Consider the following 18,453-nt stretch of genomic DNA (forward strand, 5'->3'; position numbering starts at 1 on the left):
AGAACCTAAATCCGCAGAGACCACTGAAACTTCACTGATGATCTGTCTTCTCTGGTTGGCCTAGTGAGAAGTGTGGATTCAGGGAAACCAAGGGCTGATGATCTGAAGACTGGCAGAGTGTTTGGCTAACCCAGGCAGTTTGACCCTCCACAAGGAACAGAGAATCAGTAAAAACTCTGTCTTCTCTTAGCACCTTTGTCCTTGCTTCTGACAAGGTACTTGCTATAGCTTGAATATGAAAGGACCCACCCCTGCCCCCAATGGGCTTACCTGTTTCAACATTTGGTTCCTGGCTGGGGGCAATGTTTTAGAGGATTATGGAACCTTTAGGAAGTAGGGTTCCTCTGGAGGAAGTGAGGCTCCCTGGAGGAAGTGGGGCTCCCAGGAAAGAAGTGGGGCTCCTTGGGAGGAAGTGCATTAGTAGGCACAAGGTGTAAGGATTTTGCACCTGGCCACACTTTTGTTCTTCTCGACACATCCTGTTCTATCAAGATGTGAAGGAATGAGAATCCCAGCCCCCACTCCTGACACAAGGAGCCTCTTGTAGCTATGTTCACACCCCCTCGATATACTGCACCCTCAAACTGTGAGACTAAACAAGACTTTCCTTGGCTTCTTGTCATGTATTGGTCACAATCACAAGTAAACAGATGAACACAGCATTTTACAGACGGATGAACTGTACTGTTAATCCAAACAATGTGCCTGAGAGGGTTGGTGAGGACGCCAGCGTTGGGTTCTAACATCTGATATAGACTGTTTCTCTGCATTGTTCATCTACTTCAAAATCCATCCCATGGTGCTCTTCTGTGCCTTCCCATTCATTCTTTTCTTAATGGGCCAAACTTAAAGGGCAGAGTGTTCTGACCCTGAGATGTTCTCCTTTCGATCACATTACAGATGTAAGGTGGCCAATTTATACATCACAGGAAATAAAACAGCTGTGAATATGGCTGAGCCCAGACATGTGTACAGAACTACTGGCAGAGCTGGGTAGTGTTCTTGAAGAATCCCAATCACTGTAGGAAAGGCCATTTCTCCCACGGTACCACCAATTACAAAGAATGCTGTAGATTTTCCAGTTAAGGTGGTGTACTGCTCAATCCAAGAAACTCCACTGGGAAATGTGGTTGCCATTGAGGCTCCATACACAGAAGTCGCGATCCAGAGACAAAGAGGGCTCTTGTCAAAAAGCACCAGAAAGAAACATGAGACCAGGCTGCCAATGTTGCTCAGCACGATCATGGTTCCAGGCTGTAAGAATGTCGCAAAGAAGATGGCCAGGCCCCTGCAGGCTGCAAAGGCTCCCCAGAAGANNGAGTTCAAGCCAGCTGCCTCGCTCTCTTCCATGCCAACATGGNTGGTAGCGAAGGAGAATACGTAGGAGCCGTATGTTATCTCAGCTCCCACATAGAAGAAGAAGAAGAGGAAGAGGAGGCATAGCAGGGCCCTGTGATATTTAGCCCTTCGAGCTCCCTCAGCAGATGCTGCAGATTTTTTCTGCTTTGAGCGTTTCTTACAAAACAGACCAAACAGAAAGACAGAAACTACTAAAACATAGGTGCCAATAGAAGCATATGTCCACAGCAGATTCATGTCATCGGGTACCGCGAACACGGAGTCTGAGGCGCCTTTGGAGGATCGGTTCAGCATCAGAGGGTCAAGGTCGGACTCGGTGTGGTTCTGAGCAGGTTCTGTACCCCAGGCCAACTTAGCCAACAGGGGAGCCAGAAAGGCACCCAAGGCGAAACTGAAGTGCAAGGCCTGCATATGTGGGGCTCCTTTGTCCCCCCAAAGAGTCAAGATGAGGACATTTGCACCTGCCAATGAAACATGGAGAAAATAAATTGCTAGACACAATTTTTTATTTTTAATAAAAATACACACACAGAAAAATTACAAAAGGAATGGAGCGTACTTTATGTATTTGGAGTTGGCAGCCACTAAAGATTATTTATATACGAGCAAAACACCCACTTAGGACCTCTAACAGGAAACAAGAATGTCTGTTAGAAGCTGAGCTCACCCTGTCTGCGGAGCTCCAGAGGGAAGCAGCATCAAGTCTGTGGCTCTTTCTAAAAATCAGACAAGTACACAATTCCATCCTATCATTTTCAACTAAATGAAGCTAAAGCATAAGATATTTCCACCTTCAACTTCATTCTGCCAGAGAAAGGAGGGGAGGGATAGAAAGCCAGAGTTGGGGCAAACAGACATCATGCTTATTGTTCAACGACGTAAATGGAGATAACTTGGGAACAGTGTATATTTTTCTGAACTCAGAAATGGCTGGGTCCTTAATTAGATGGCCATCTCATGGCCGTCTCAGTTCTTTCACAGCCCGACTGTGGTTCCAACCTCAGTTCATTCTAATGAGCCATTGATTCTTTTTATCTTAATATGATCAAATTCCATCTTTTAAAGGGTTAAAAGCCCTTTAAACCACACTGTAATTACCCACAGGGAACGGGTCCTTTCCCATTTGGATACTACAAATCAATACTCTCAAACAGGGACATATATTCTAGCTCACTTAACCATTAGTTGTTCAGAACTGGTGCCCTAGTTGGCACAAAACACAGCTGCTAGAAGGGTGGGTTTAAATGAGTGAACCTATGACCATCTCAGTATGTCATGTCACGAGGCTATGCAGGTGACAGTGTAATTTTATCCACTTTCCCTGGTGGTAACAGTTGGAGTCACTAACCTGTATCCAGAGCACCAAAGGAGACACCAAATACAGACATCATGGCAATCAGTAATGTTGCCGTCTTGCAGAAAGGAATAAGATAAAGACCAATTGTGGTAGCCAACATTGACATTCCTAAGAAGGGGTGAGAAAGTCAGTAATAGAAACAGTATTCCCACAGGGGCAAGCCAATGTCTCAAAGCAAAAGTGAAAGTAAAGTCACATTAAAACTGGGTAATTATGGAATTTATACAAATGGGTTATGTCATGTAAACCTTATATTATCATTAAGGATTATAAGATAAAAGTAATTCCTGGGTGTGGTGGTGCATGTCTTTAATGGTAGGATTTGGGGGGGAGGCAGAGAGTAGGTGGATCTCTTGAATTTGAGGCCAACTTGGTCTGTGTAATAAGTTCTAGGACAGCCAGGGCTACATAGACCCTGTCATACCCTGCCCTCCACCCTAGCCTTTTATCCAGAGGCGTTTCCCTATACAATCCAGCCATTTTGCATTTTGGCTACCTGACCCTTTTGTACCCTTGCCCTCTTCACTGCTGTATGTGGTTCCCCTCTCTTCCTTTTCCCCTCACCCCCTCACCCCCCTCATGGCCCAGCTCAGTCTGGCCATGAACTCTCCCAGGTGTCTCTGTCTCTAACTATGCTCTCCCTTTTATCTATAATAAACTTGCTCCTCCACCATGCCTAGGAGCAGTCATGTCCCTTGCTTTGTTTGGTTTTGGGGTTTTGGAGACAGATTTCTTTGTGTCGCCCTGGCTGCCCTGGAACTCACTCTGTAGACCCTCCCCCTTCCCAAGTGCTGGGATCAAAGGCGTGTGCTACCCTGCATGGCTGCAAGAGAGTTTTGACGTAGTCAGACCTTAGTAGCAATGGGATTAAGGTCATTGGTTACCAGAAAACTTCTTTTTCTAAAATTGTACTTAAATGTCTAGTGGATGGTGTCAGACTCTTGAAGTTTGAACCAATCCAGCTAACTAAGTCATGTTGAACTGGAATTTCTTCTTGCTTCATAAGGGTCATTATTCTGCTGGTCATGGTATTTGCAGGGACCCCCACCCTCAAAATGAGATACTATTTTCCTTTCTTCCACAGGTAGTAATGTGAAGCTAAATATTCCATAAAGAAAATCAGTTTATTCAATTGTGAGGGCTTTGTCAATTTTTTCCCCAGAATATGGAAAAGCAATCTGAGTTCATGGCTGATAGATAGAAAACTATGGACAAAAATACAGCCTATATCAACTCCCCTCCATCTCCCGCCTCTTCATGTTCAATCCACCTGAGCCTGGCAGGTGTCAAGAGCTCCTTCTGAGCTCTCTGGCCCCAGGAGCCCTGCCCTACCCCCAAATACGCAGAGTTGCGTGGTTGATCAGTGTTGAGAGTGGGAAGTGTAGCCTCAGGATTTCTGATACAGGGTTTCTGAGCTTCCAGAGAGTTCAAAACAGAGTCCCTCCAGCTACCAAGTTAGGCACAGGCGTGCAGCTGCCAGGGAAGGCACTCACACACCACCCATTTCTGCTGTGGAGTCTGCATTAAGCCTGAGCTTTTCATACTTAGTGTCAAGTTGTAGACAAACCTTGATACTTATTTACCTAAAAGTAGAAAGTGATTCATGCAGTCGAAAAGCACTCCACCAAGCACAGAGCCACAAAAGTAGCCTAGGGCACGGCCAACAAAGATGTCGGAAAGGCTGCTGATGTTCCGGTTCACATTTCTTGCCAGGTCTGGAAATGTGGGTCCCAGTATGGCAACAGTCATTCCCTGAAATTAAAAAAAGATGCAAGATGTACTTGTGAACAAGATGATATTCATTTGTTTTTTTTTTTTAATCTACAACAAAAAAGTTCTGAGGAGTGAGTTACAAAGCAGAAAATTATTTTAAGGCCCATTCACAATAAGCAAAAATGTTATAATGATGATACTAATATTACTAATATTACTAGAGCCATACACCTTAGTTGATTTTCCTCATTTCAAAGTTTCTCCCCTCAAAACTATTTAGTTATTTAAAAATATTAAATATTCATTTACTTTTATTTTATGTTTGTAAGTGATTTAAATGCATGTGCACCATGGTGTGCAGTGTGCTTGAAAGCCAGAAGAGAGCATCAGATCTCTGGGAACTGGGGAATCGAACCCATGTCCTCTGGAAGAATAATAGCCAGCGTTCTTAAGTGCTACGCCACCTCTCCAGCCCCACTCTGATTTAACTCTTGTAGCTTTTTCCATTTAAATAAACATTAATGTGAAACCGGAGATATAATTCAGTGATAGAGTATTTGCCAACCATGGTCAAGTCGACATTGGATGTCTAGCATGGCAATATATCAATGATAATAACTCTGGATGGGGGTGTGGCACAGTGGTGCAGTGCCTACCTAGCATGGACAAAGCCAGGGCTCACTTCCCAGCACTGAGCAAAACTGAGTGTGGTGGTGCACATCTGTAACCCCAGCATTCCTGGTGCAGAAGTAGAAGGATCAAGGAGTTCAAAGTCATTTTCATGTTTATAGCAAGTTCAAATTGTACCTGGGCAACATGAGACCTCAATTCAAAATAATAAAATAATAAATAAAGCAAATTTATAGAATACAAATTTATCATATGCTTGAAATACTTTTAAAATATATATTCAAATATGTACTTGAAATTGTTGTCAGTATTGTGAGATAGACTATAATCACTAACATGAGAATTTATATGGCAAAAGTTTAAATTAGCAAATTGTTCTCACCTGACATTTTTATTTTTAGTGTGTGTATGTGTGTGTGTGTGTGTGTGTGTGTGTGTGTGCCATGTGTTTGAAGGTTCCAAGAAGGCCCAAAGAAGGCTTCTGATTTCCTGGAATGAGAGTTTAGACAATCTCAAGTCACCTGGCATAGTTTCTGGGAATGAAACATGGATCTTCTGGAAGAACAGCAAGGAATCTGAACCTCTGAGCTATATTCCAGACCTGGCCTCACTTCTTATATCATTAGAGTGGTCATTTTTCTGGTGCATATGGGGCTCACACTTGTAGAATACATAGGAGACAAGTCAACGGAACTTGCTTAAATCCACACTTCTTTTCAAAGAAAGCCTCAGACATCAGAAGCACAGAATCTTCCTTGCAACATATTACAGGCACAGGTACAGCACGACTTTAACAATAACTCTAGTCTATAGCTGCCTTGGTATGTAACAGTCTAACCTAACCTGTCAGCACACTGCAACTGTGTAAACCTATCTCTTATAACACATGGCCAATCTCAAGGGCTGCACAACACGTGATTATCCTTCTTCTGTCTATAATAAGCCTTCCTTTCCCACACCGTTGGGTAGGGTTGCCTCCTTCCGTTGGCTTGAGGAGCTGCCAAATTCACAATTAGTGTCTTTGCTCAAATGGATTCTTACTAAATTAGACCTCTTGGCTCCAGGTGGATGATTGGGACTAGACCTCTATTGATCATGACAGCACCAAACACTTGCACAGATGTTCTGGCCAGAGTTCCCTGATCCCCAAGATCTCACATGACAGCCAGGGTCACGAGCAGGTTTCCCCTTTGATTAGGGTGATATAGATGTGTGTACTGGATTCTTGATTGCACTTGAGCATTTCATACTGGATTAAGTCCAGGATGTCTTTCAAGCTGATAATTAAGTGGACTGTATCCAACCAGGGGCCTGCTAACTTCCTTAACTTCATTAACATCATTAACATCTGTTAACTTCATTAACAAAGGTTATGGACCCAGAACCTGTGTACTTTATGGAAAATGAGTTAACCCTACTAAGGGTACCATAGATTTATAGTAGACAAAATGTGGGTGTTTGCTTAGATTGTGCACTTAGAAGGAGCATTTGAAAAGCAGAGCTTTCAGGCTGCAGAGATGGCTCAGCGATTAAGGGCACTGACTGCTCTTCCAGAGATCCTGAGTTCAATTCCCAGCAACCACAAGGTGGCTCACAACCATCTGCAATGAGATTGGATGCCCTCTTCTGGTGTGTCTGAAGATAGCTACGGTGTACTCACATAAACAATAAATAAATAAATAAATAAATAAATAAATAAATAAATAAATAAAATTTAAAAAAAAGAAAAGTAGAGCTTTCAAAGATGCCTCAAGATTGTAGAGGGAAGTGTCGAGTCCCTAATTGATTCTTGATTGTGTCAATAAAGGAAGTCAATTGCTGGGTCAAGGGAAAAAGGTGGGACTTCCGGGTTCCAGGAGAAGATGAGGGAGGGAAAGAAGAATTCGGACCAGTTTTTGGAATGGGAGGATGCAAGATGTAAGATCTTGGGGGCCTGGTAATGGTGGCTTCCGACACCTGCAGTTGGCTAGGTAGCCAGTAAGAGCCTAACAATTGTGCTATCTGGCTAGTTTTAAAATATTAAAACTGTGCTAGTGTTTTCCATCCACGGAGCAAAAGTGGGCTGGTGGGAGCTGAGCTCTAGTTTGGCAAAGCTAGCTGGAAGGAAGAGGTAAGCAGGTGAAGTGTGGGCTGGCGGGACAGTGATCTCAGCGCTCAGCAAGAACACAACCCTGAACAAAGGAACAAGAATGATTTTTTAAATTACACGCAACATAAGATCAATAGAATTTTTTCTTTGTTTGTTTTGTTTTGTTTTGTTTTTGAGACACTGTTTTTTTTTTTTTTTTTTTTTTTTTTTTTTTTTTTTTTTTTTTTGGTTTTTCGAGACAGGGTTTCTCTGTACAGCCCAGGCTGTCCTGGAACTCACTCTGTAGACCAGGCTGGCCTCAAACTCAGAAATCCACCTGCCTATGCCTCCCAAGTTCTGGGATTAAAGGCGTGTGCCACCACCACCTGGCATTGTACATAGCTCTGGCTTTCTGAGAGCTCAGTCTGTAGACCAGGCTGGCCTTGAAATCAAGAGATCTGCCTGCCTCTGCCTCTTAAGTGCTAGGATTAAAGGCATGTGCCTTTGCCTGGCTCTGCCTAGACTTTTTAAATGAAATAATATCTGTTGCTTATATGTTGAAGTATATCTGTCTATATTTGTATGTATTATTATACTGACTATATTGCTAAATTTAATTTAATTCTTTTTTCTTTTCTTTAAATTTATCTATTTTTATTTTATGTGACTGGTGTATGTCTGTGTGAGTGTCAAATCTTGGAGTCACAGATAGTTATGAGCTGCAATGTGGGTGCTAGAATTTGAACCTGAGTCTTCTGGAAGAGCAGTCAGTGCTCTTAACCACTGAGCCATCTCTCCAGCCCCTAATTTAAATTTAAGAATTATTTTATTTAAGAAGATAGAGCCTGGACCCAGAAAGATGGCCCAGCAGTTAAGAGCCCTTGTTGCTGTTGCAGAGGATTTGGCTTGGTTCCTAACACTAACATAGTGGCTCACAACCATCTATAACTCTAGTTACAGGATATCTAATGCATGTATATAAATATATGCAGACTAAGCACTAATACACAAAGAATAAAAGAAATAAATCTAAAAAGAGAATGGTATTACAAATGTCTAAAAATAAATTAACCACATTCCGTTTGGCTTTATATGATTTGGGTGGTCTGGTTAATAAAACTGAAGTTTTTAAATAGATTTTTAAAAAAATATTTTATATTTTTATAGATTTTTCACCATTAAATATAATATACTATATACGTATATATACTATATCCATATCTATGTCTATCTATTACTTTTTCTTTCCTTAGGGCTACTATAAGTTAAACTAATCTGTTGTGTTTTTTTCAGCAAGAAAAGCACCATATGGAGCTACTTGATGTCTCACATTTATCAGCATCTCAAGCACAAGACAGGAGAAAAGCCTCTATAAAAGATTCTTCTCATCAAGGATGTGCATCTCAGAGGAGGAGAAATCACACAGTGGTTAAAACTACCCATTGCTCTCCCAGAAGACCTGAGTTCAACTCCCAGCACCCACGTGGCAGCTCACAGCTGTCTGAACTCAAGTCTTGGAGGATCCGACACTTACTCTGTGTCCTTGGGCACCAGCAATGCATATGGTGTACAGACAGACATGCAGGCAAAACACTGGCACACATTTTAAAAATATTTTAAAGAAATAAACAGTTAGGGATGAGAGAAATCTGTACAAATAATTGAATCGAGAGCTACCAAAATCAGAGAGATGCCAAAGGACTAGTGGTAACTTCTATAGTTTCTTCTCACAGAGACTAAAGTTTGGGACTATTAGTAAACATGTCTGTACCACATTGGCAGGCTATGCTTCTTTTAGGAATTATGATCAATAGATCTAGGAGTCTACACATGACTGGACAAAATTGACATTGACACATTTACTATAATTGATAGAAACTAAGGTCAATACATTTTAAATATCCAGTACATGAAAATAAGATTACTAAAAACAAGAATCTCTATGCAATTATACAAAGATACATGCGTTTTATAAGTATGGTGGTTTTAATGAGCATGGCCCCCAAAGGCTCCTATGTTTGACTAGTTGGTCCGCAGTTGGTTAAACTCTTTGGGAAGGATTAGGAGGTGTGGCCTTGTTGGAGGAGGTGTGCCATGGGGGCTTTGAGGTTTCCAACACCCACAGCACTCTCAATTAGCTTTCTCTCACTCTGTCTTGTGGTTGTTGTCTCAATATTTAAGTTTTCTGTGATGGATCCAGCACCATGCTACCTGCCTGCCTGCCTGCCACGCTCCCCACCATGATGGTCATGGACTCTAGCCCTCTGGAACAGTAAGCTCCAAATTAATTTTTTTCTTTTATAAGTTGCATTGGCCATGGTGTTTTATCACAGCAATAGAAAAGTAACTAAGGTAAGATTGGTACTAGGAGGTGGACTATTGCTCTGACAGGCCTGACCATGCTGGATGTTTGGGGGATGTGGAAGACTGTGGGACTTTGGACTGGGAAAACAGTTGGATGTTGTGGGTGAAGCTTAAAAGACACTAGTGCTGAGAGCAGTGTGAACTGTGGAGGCTGAGCTCAAGAGGCTTCAGAGGGGAACAAATATTAGCCACTGGGCTATTTGTCATTCTCATGATATTTTGGCAAAGAATGTGGCTAATTTTGTCTTGCACTAAGAACCACTTGAGGTTAAATTAAAAGGTTATGGGCTAATTTTGTAGGTAGAGGATATTTCAAGACAGCTTTAGTATTGACTCGGCCACTTGGTTATTAGCAATGACTTCTATGCAGATCTTCCATTAAGAAGAGCTAGAAATGGAAGCTGAAGACATGGCTCAGTGGTTAGGAGTACTGACTGCTCTTCCAGGGGACTTAGGTTCAATTCCTAACACCCACATGGCACCTCACAGCTGTCTTCAATTCCAGTTCAGGGGACTAGATGCTCTCACACAGACACACATGCAGGAAAAACACCAATGCATGAGAAATTAAAATAAAGATAAATATTTTTTTTAAAAAAATAGCAAGAAATGGGCAAAGGAAATAAAAAATAGATAGTTTAGGGAGGAAAAATAGCAGCAGGAAATTTATCTATGTCTATCTATTACTTTTTCTTTCCTTAGGGCTACTATAAGTTAAACTAATCTGTTGTGTTTTTTTCAGCAAGAAAAGCACATACTTGATGTCTCACATTTATCAGCATCTCAAGCACAAGACAGGAGAAAAGCCTCTATAAAAGATTCTTCTCATCAAGGATGTGCCAAGGCTTGTGCTGAAAGAGATGAGAAGAGGTCTGATATAAAATGGAATAAAGGAAGCCATGTTCTCAGGGCAAGACACCACCCAGTTAAGCTTCCAACTTATAAAAATGAGAGATTCTGCAACAGAGAAAAGCTTAAGCAAACGCAATTCAAAGAGGGACCATGTCCCACCAAACAGGCAGCAGAACTTGGTAGCTTCAGTCACATGATTCTGGAAGGATACAGGAGTATAGGGGCTGTGGAATCTTCCTCCACCATTAAGTAAAGCTCTAATTAAAGCTGCTGAATCCAGGCATGTGGTAAGGGGTTTCCTTTCATGGAGGCCCAGAGAGGCCAATGCATGGAGCTGTAAAGTGAGGCCTGGATTGTGCTAGAAACCCCACCCAAGATGCCAGCACTGTGGGATATCTTCCAAGGAGAGCTGCAGCCAGGGAGTGGAAACAGCCTGAGAGAGAGAGACGTCTGTTGTAGTCAGCAAAGCTGGAAGAGCAGAGCCGTCTTTGACATTGGACTAAGAGTTACGGGATCTGGAGTTTGCCCTGATGGTTTTTGATCTTGCTTTGGTCCAGTATTTCCTTACTACCCCCCTATTATTCTCTTTTGGAATTGTAATGCACAGTGCCATTCTACGTTGGGAGTACGTGATATAATTTCTTTGAGTTTACAATTAAGATATTGCCTTGAGTTTCAGAGACACTTTGGACTTTCAAACTGTGTTGAGACTGAAAGACCATGGGGACTTCTGAAGTTGCATTTTGTACTGTGATATGGCCACAAGTCTATGGGGGCCAGAGAGTGGAATGTAGTGTTTGAATGAGAATGGCTTCCATAGATATTTGGAATACTTGGCCCCCAGTTAGTGGAACTGTTGGGAAAGGATTAGGAGGTGTGGCCTTATTTGATGAGGTGTGTTCCTGGGAATGGGCTTAGAAATTTTAGAAGCCCTAGACATTACCAGTGTTTATTCTCTCTCTGTCTCTCTGTCTCTGTCTCTCTGTCTCTGTCTCTGTGACTCTGGTATGTGGTTGTTTTCTCAACACATAATATCTCAGCTACTGCTTCAGTGCCATGCTTGCCTGTCTTTGCTGTCATGTTCCCTGCCATGGTGGTTATAGATTCTAGCTCTCTGAAACTGTGATTCTCAAATAACCTCTTTATTTTATAAGTTTCCTTGGCCATGGTGATCCTTACTATCACCAAAATAGTAAGGAAAATTGTAAAGTAACCCATGACGAAAGAAAAATGAATTCACTTTTCTCTGAGTTCTCTAAACTAAGAACACATGGCCAAAGTAGAAAGGATTAGAGTCCAGCAGGACGAGTGTACAAGAAGAATCTCTGAAAAGAACTTTCTGTTGGGCTAGCTGGCTGAGAGTAGAAGAGAATGGAAGTTTTCCTAGAAATTGAGCATTAATGCTAACACTCACTGTAGAACTAGGATTTGGTCTTCTTGTTTTCCTGGTACAGTGGATGGTGCGCAACAGGAAGTATGAAGGGTCCGTTGTTATTGTTTCATTTGAGGTAGTTGGCCCAAGAAACAAAGATTCACAGAAATGACCAAGATCATTTCCTGTGATTCATGCTGTATTTGTGACATTTTAAAAAAGCACCATTAAGGAAACTGAGTTCTCTTTACTAACAGATCCAAGTTTACCCCACAGTTTGTGATTTTTAAAATTTAGTTTGAAGTGTTAATATCACTTTGGTTAAATGAAAGACTATTGTTCACTATGACCTGCAATTCTACCTTGATCAAACGTGTTAAACTTTTGATATTTTTCTGACCTTCTTCAAATTAAATCATGTTTTTCTTTACCTTGAATTAATCTGAGGTCCTTTAGAAAGTCTTTTGGACTTTCTCAAAAACATGATCTAAATTCCTATAAATAGAGTAGTGGCAAATTAATTGGGTGAATTTGATATATACTATGGGAAGCACAGTCAAATAAGTAATGTTAAAATCTCCTTGAGTTTCATTTATGTCGCTGTGCTAATAGTTCAGAGACTTGTACAAATGAAATGCTTCTACTATGCCACCAGCAGTCATAATTCTGATCCTTATCTTTAACTGTATAGACGAGCCTACAACAATGGTCCACACATGTCGTCCTAAATAATCAGGAGGCTGAGGCAGGAGGATCAGCCTGGGAGTTCTGGCCAACACAAATGACATAGCTACAAGTCATGTCATGTTTTATGCCACATTGTATGTGGCAGAAATATCCAGATTTTCTTGTCAAGTGCTTCACTACTGTAGTGACTTTTCATCAGATTTACGTCATGGACATTTTAAGTCTTCCCGTGGGCAGTTGTTTGCTCTGTGTTTGTTTAGTGTTGACATCTGTGGAAGGATTCTAAGCACAGAGTTCTTGTATTTCCAAGGATGTTCCATGGAATAGCTAAAACTTATAATTCTAGTGAAGAAACAAAATGGCTCATAAATATGAAGCACAATCATTAAGTACAAGGGAACACGAGTTGGCAGATTTTCATTCCACATGAACAAATGGTGAAATTATCAAGCTCTGCAGTTACAACAAATTCCACAAGATGGACCCATATCAAATACTTATGTTAGCCTAGTTAATAAGCAATTTCAGGCACCTGAAGTAGAAAGCAAATGAGTGTGAAGGATGTAAATGTATTGCCAAGCTTGGTCTCGGGATAGCTTAGATGGCTGCCTGGTGTTACTGGGTCCTCATAGCTTCCAACAGGGAAAGCTCAGCACTCCAAGACTCATCATGGAAGAGCTGAAATAAGTCAAACGTTAACAACATCAATGGATGGCTGCTCTATGGAAATGGCACAAAAGGCTCACTGCTGATGTCTGGTTAGTCACACTCATCATTTTGGTAAGATAATAAAAACCTTATCCCATAGCAACTCCTGGACGATTTGAACAGTTTGAGGTTTATTCATTTGCTAATTCAGTGCTACTCTTCTAGGTGGATGGGAGCTTTTCTATACAGAATGGCTAATGCTATAAACAGCTATCATGACAAAAAAATGTATTTTCTTCTCAGGATATCCTCCCCGCCCCTCAATTCTTCAGCAATAGCAATGCTTGCTTCCCAGCACCACTGTCACAAACACAGTAACATTAAGACAGTTCCTAGATGGGCCATATTGTCCATCACTGGTGTGACCCATTGGTGGCAATTGGATCGACTCACGTGGGAGAGCACAGGCTTACTAAGCCTTGTGACAAATCCCCTGCAAGACCACACCCCTGGTGATAGGCTCCAAGTATCTCTCACTCCATTCAAATGAAGTGTGATGTGACTCAGGAGTTAAGGCCAAAGCATATTCACCAAGTGAAAGAAATCTGTAGCAGCCAACTGAAGATGGCCTGTACTTTCACGACCTGGATCCTGAACAATTAGTCTTTTAGAAACGACACTATTAAGTGGCTTCCTCTGTTGGAAGAGACCATGCTAGTGTTTGCTCTGGTATCACAAAACAGCAGAGCCCTCAGTCCTTGATTGACAACTCTCAAGACTGTTGAAACTATACATCTTTTGGGAACCTTATAGCAAACGTGACCAGGATTATTTCTCCCAAGAAACAGAAGACATCCTTGGTAGGGACAGCTTAACTCGTGGATCAAGACTGAAAAACCTTTTTCCCCATCACCAACTGTCCTGATCTCTTCCACTTCCTTATGAGAAGATACATAGTACCATGGAGGCTACTCTAAGGCTAATGTCATACAACAACAACACAAAGACAAATCAGCAGCTATTCGGTTTATGGACTAATCAATACCTTCAAATCAGGAAACACTGCTACTATGGCCAATGTTGCTTTGTGTATCTAATGATTCATCACTATGACCCCAGAGGAAGAGGAGAAAGTTCTCTTGGATATGTTGGACAGCACTACTCCGTGCCTCATACACTTATTAGGAATACAGCCCTGACTCTCCAATTAATAACTTAGTCATCAGCAAATGCAGGAAACCAGTCTCAGCGATGTCTGCAGGGGCTGATTTTGAACACACATGATCTATTGTCACATTTAGTGGTCACACTAACTTCAGGAAAGACTCTGCTACGTGATCCTATGTGCCTTTATTTCGTGCTAAGGAACCACGAAATGTTTCCCACTGGACCATGTTCAAGAGATATACAGACTTAGGAGTGAACAAATGTGACTGAGTTCCAGTGACCCTAGGAAGCCATATTTCTTCAGTCCCCAAGGCCCAAGGTTGGTCTATGGAGCATTTCTCTATTCTATCCAGGTTCTCTGCTCATTTAGAACTTGCTGTCTGACATAGCTCTTTTTTGTCTTCTGAATACTTTTCCTTGAGGTTCCCATACTTCCCACAATCATACCAAAGTAGCCAATATCCAAAGTTAGTTCTGGCCATGCAGTAGGCAATAAGCGAGCTTCCAAAATTAGTTCCAGCCATGCCATGAATGTAAAAGTGAGCATCCACTGAAGTCCTGATAATCCTGAATTCACTCTGGGCAATAGGTGGTGCTGTTGTATGGTGCTTTAAGCTAAGATTGAAGTTTGGGGAAATTCTGTAGTAAATCAGATCTCCCTATTCAGAAATGTGAAAAACGCTCTCAGAAAGATAAACAAGAACATTTATGTTCCTCAATTAGTGGAACAAAATTAAGCTTTGGATCTTCTTGCCCATGTTGTGAGCTCGTGTGTAGGTTTAGTAAAATACAATGTTATATCTAATTTCTCCTTGATTTTTACTACGATCCAAAGAGCGGTGAAGCTGAGTGTGGCGGCACGAATTTATAATCCCAGCACTCAGAAGGCTGAGGTGGGTGGTTCTCTATGAATTTGAGGCAAGGCTGGTTTATGCAGCAAGTTCCAGGTCAGCCAAGGCCACATAGTGAGCCTTTGTATTAAAATAAATTACTAAAAAGGGCAGCTGAGGATCTGGATATAGATCAGCTGCAACTGCATGTGTGCTAAGTGGATAAGATCCGGGGTTCAGTTACAGCAGCAGCAGCAACAACAACAACAATAATAATGTCAAAATCGCTGATGGTGTTGTTGGTAAATGTCACCTTAAGGAAACTTCTCAGAGACGTGTCATGTCTGTGGTAGCAGGGGCAGCTCAGCTGGTTTGCAGACATACCGAATGGTGGTGGCAAGCCTGGCCATCTTCAGACTTCCTTGTTAGGAATAGCTAAACGTGTCTATCAGTGCAATGAATTGAGAACCTGTTTGCACCAGCAATTAATCAGTTGACAGGACAGCTTCTCTGTGTCTAAGGTTTCAGTCAGTCTTTCCGAGAAGCTGTTAAAAGGGCCGGGGGTAGCTTTCTCTTGGGGGAACCCAACCTCCTAACTTCCCCAGATCACATTTACCAAGTAACAGAGAAATGTTCACAGTTTACACAGGGATTGGCAAAAAGCACTTCCAATGTAACATTTTGCTCTATGAAAATGTCTGAAGTGCAGCAGGATTGATTTCAATAGAATCGTGGGCAGAGTAAGACACATTCGGGCTCTACCATCAAAACACCCGTGTGACCAAGAAAAAGCCGCTTTCCTCTTGGGCCTATTTGTAAAACCAAGTGGATGGCCACCCAGAAATGGAAGTGCTAGAAAAAAAAATCAGTTTATTGTATAGTTACTAATAGTTCAGAGTGCGGTGGCTACAGACCCAGGCAATGCTAGGAAAGTTTTCTGCAGTTAGAAAACAGTACGATTAATTTCGAACTGGACAGCAACCCTCAGTGATTAAAATAGCGCCCATGAGACAGCTGATGAGCATGAAGTGCCAAGTCACAGAACGTGCAGGCAGCGAATGTGAGAGTCCAGCTGGGAAGGGCAGGTCCCTGCAGGAGGCTCGCGCCCCAGCCTGGGAGGGGTGCAGCCTCAGCTCTCACCAGCCCCAGGAAGGCGGCATACAGGACCGCGGTGGAGAACCAGCGCAGCACGCTCCTGGCGCGGACACTCCGCCGGAAGGCCACCGCCTTCTGGTCATTCTGCGCTGTGGTCTCGGTCTGGAGGAGGCGCTGCCCGGCAGCCGCGGCCCCGAACCCCCGGAACTCCACTTCCAGCTCCAGCTTGGCGACTCCAGGCTACTGGGTTTGCCACTGCCGAGCTTTTCGGCAAACTCTCTGGAGCTCTGAACTCAACGTCCTTCTAGATCCGGGAGGTTCCGCGTAGTGCCACCTTGCCCCAGGAACCTTTCTGATATTAGGTCAAGGAAAGTTGGACTTCGAACATGCCTGTGTTGCAAGAGGAAGACATTCAAGCCCCATCTTGCACAAGCCAGTGTGAGCACGTGATACTAAAGAAGGATCCACCCAATGAGGGTGGGGTCTCCTGCTGGAAGCGAAACGTGGTTACCCGGGAGACCTCTTGTCGCTCTTGTGCTGTAGCAACTCACCTAGCAGAACCGCAGACACCAGTTGACTGATGGGTGCCGCGTGGTGGAGAAATTTGGAAGTGCAGCTTCGAAAGAGAAGAAATGTGGCAGGCAGGCCTTTAATTACAGCGTTTGGGAGGTCGACATAGAAAGATCCTGTCTGAAAAATAAAGCAAAAAAGTGCGAAGCTTGTAGGTGCCTGCGTCTCTCTAACCTCACTAGCATGTTCTGCTAAGGAACTGTAAAAGCGCCTACCAGAACCACTTGGAGCCATCTAGCATACTCAGGACTACCTGCTCTGCCCTGTCCTGCCCTGTCCTGCCCTGGAACTCTCCAGCAGGTCCAGGGAAAGGAAAGAGATGCAAAGCCCAGCACATGCACAGTGAACTAAGTTAGAGCAGATAGCAACCGGTAGTTATTACAGAACAGCAAAGTAGCGCTTCCGTCTCTCGCTGTGGCCAAGATGGCAGAGACCAGTCGAATGCAGTACTAAATGGAGTGCAGCTGGATGCAGATGAAGGCCGCAGAAAAAGTAAAAGTACCACCGCCCAGTTCTGATCAGGAACAAGGAGTCCTCGTTCCAAATGCTAGAGGCGGTGCAAGACCTGGAGTGGACTGTATAGAAAGAAACAGGGAAAACATTTTGAGGCGCTCTACTTCCGAGCTCCCCAACCCAAGACGTTTTACTTTCAAGGCTAACAGATCTTGACCTTGGTCAACTCCTTCTAAAACCTCTAGTTCAAAAGCCAGCTCCTTGTGCAATGGGCCCGATGAAAATCCTCTTGAATGGATTTTAGAAAGACCTCAGAATTAAGTAATCCTTGTAGATGGCAGTCTGGACAGACGTGAAGGCGCTCTTCTCAGGAATGGACAGATGTTCAGAAATAAATTCGCCATGAGAAGAGGAAGTGGGAGCCGGGCGTGAAAAAAGCACACGCCTTTAATCCCAGAATTTGAGAGGCAGAGGCAGGTGGATTTCTGAGTTCAAGGCCAGCCTGGTCTACAGAGTGAGTTCCAGGACAGCCAGGGCGACACAGAGAAACACTGTCTCAAAAAACAACTTCAGAGGACATGACTATCATAGATGCAACTTCATTAATGGATTTAAAGGAACACAACTCTAAAAGGGGTGGGGGAATGGATGAGGGTAAAGTGGGAGGATCACATATTCAGTTTCTTGGTATTCTTGCTGCTTATACAGTTTCGTATTAGTGTGCTGGTAACAGCTGAATAACACTGGGCTGCCAGCAACCTCAGCTCTCAGCATGTCTCAACAACTGCAGGTATTTCAAATTTCAGAAAGCAAGGAGATAACAGAGGAATCCTTATGAAGAAATGGAGCTGAGAACTGTGTTCGTGGTGTGCTTCTCTATGACCAGGGTAGACACCATGACCAAAAGCATGGTGGAGAAGGGCGTATTTCACTCACACTTTACAGCTCACACCTGAGGGAAACAGGCAGAAACCTGGAGCAGAAACTGGAACACCATGGCCCATGGAATGCTGCTTACTCTCTTGCTCTCTATTGGTTACCTAACCTGTCTCCTTACACACCCATAGCCACCTGTCACAGCTGGCTGGGCTCTCCCAATTCAATCATTATCAAGAAAACATTCCTGCAGGCGTGCCCACAAGCCAACCTGGTAGAGGCACATCCTCAATTGAGGTCCCCTCCCAAGTGATCAGTTTGTGTCAAGTTGAAAAAAGCTAACCGGAGTAGGGCCACAGGCCTCATCCGGCCAGATCAGCGCCGGGGTAGCGGGAGCGCAGGGTTGCCTGAC

The 18,453-nt window shown here is 43.0% G+C and overlaps 1 protein-coding gene across 5 annotated transcripts; it reads right to left on the reverse strand.

Moving 5' to 3' along the window:
- Nucleotides 1-603: 603 nt before the first annotated feature.
- LOC110303177 (sodium-dependent glucose transporter 1C) lies at nucleotides 604-16,826 on the reverse strand. 5 transcript variants are annotated; one of them, XM_029482688.1, is made up of 5 exons: nucleotides 16,694-16,826; nucleotides 16,188-16,532; nucleotides 4,300-4,468; nucleotides 2,708-2,824; nucleotides 604-1,820 (listed from the first exon to the last, which is right to left on the reverse strand). In XM_029482688.1, exons 3-5 carry the CDS (start codon nucleotides 4,463-4,465, stop codon nucleotides 895-897), a joined length of 1,209 nt encoding a protein of 402 aa, XP_029338548.1. In that variant the 5' UTR covers nucleotides 4,466-4,468; nucleotides 16,188-16,532; nucleotides 16,694-16,826; the 3' UTR covers nucleotides 604-894. The 5 variants fall into 5 exon arrangements, with proteins under 5 accessions (XP_029338548.1, XP_029338549.1, XP_029338550.1 ...); XM_029482689.1 differs by lacking the exon at nucleotides 16,694-16,826 and adding an exon at nucleotides 12,935-13,080 and having other exon boundaries at nucleotides 16,188-16,667; XM_029482690.1 differs by lacking the exon at nucleotides 16,188-16,532.
- Between the last annotated feature and the right edge of the window lie 1,627 nt (nucleotides 16,827-18,453).

Source organism: Mus caroli, chromosome 10, assembly GCF_900094665.2.
Source record: "Mus caroli chromosome 10, CAROLI_EIJ_v1.1, whole genome shotgun sequence".
In the NCBI taxonomy this organism is placed as follows: domain Eukaryota; kingdom Metazoa; phylum Chordata; class Mammalia; order Rodentia; family Muridae; genus Mus; species Mus caroli.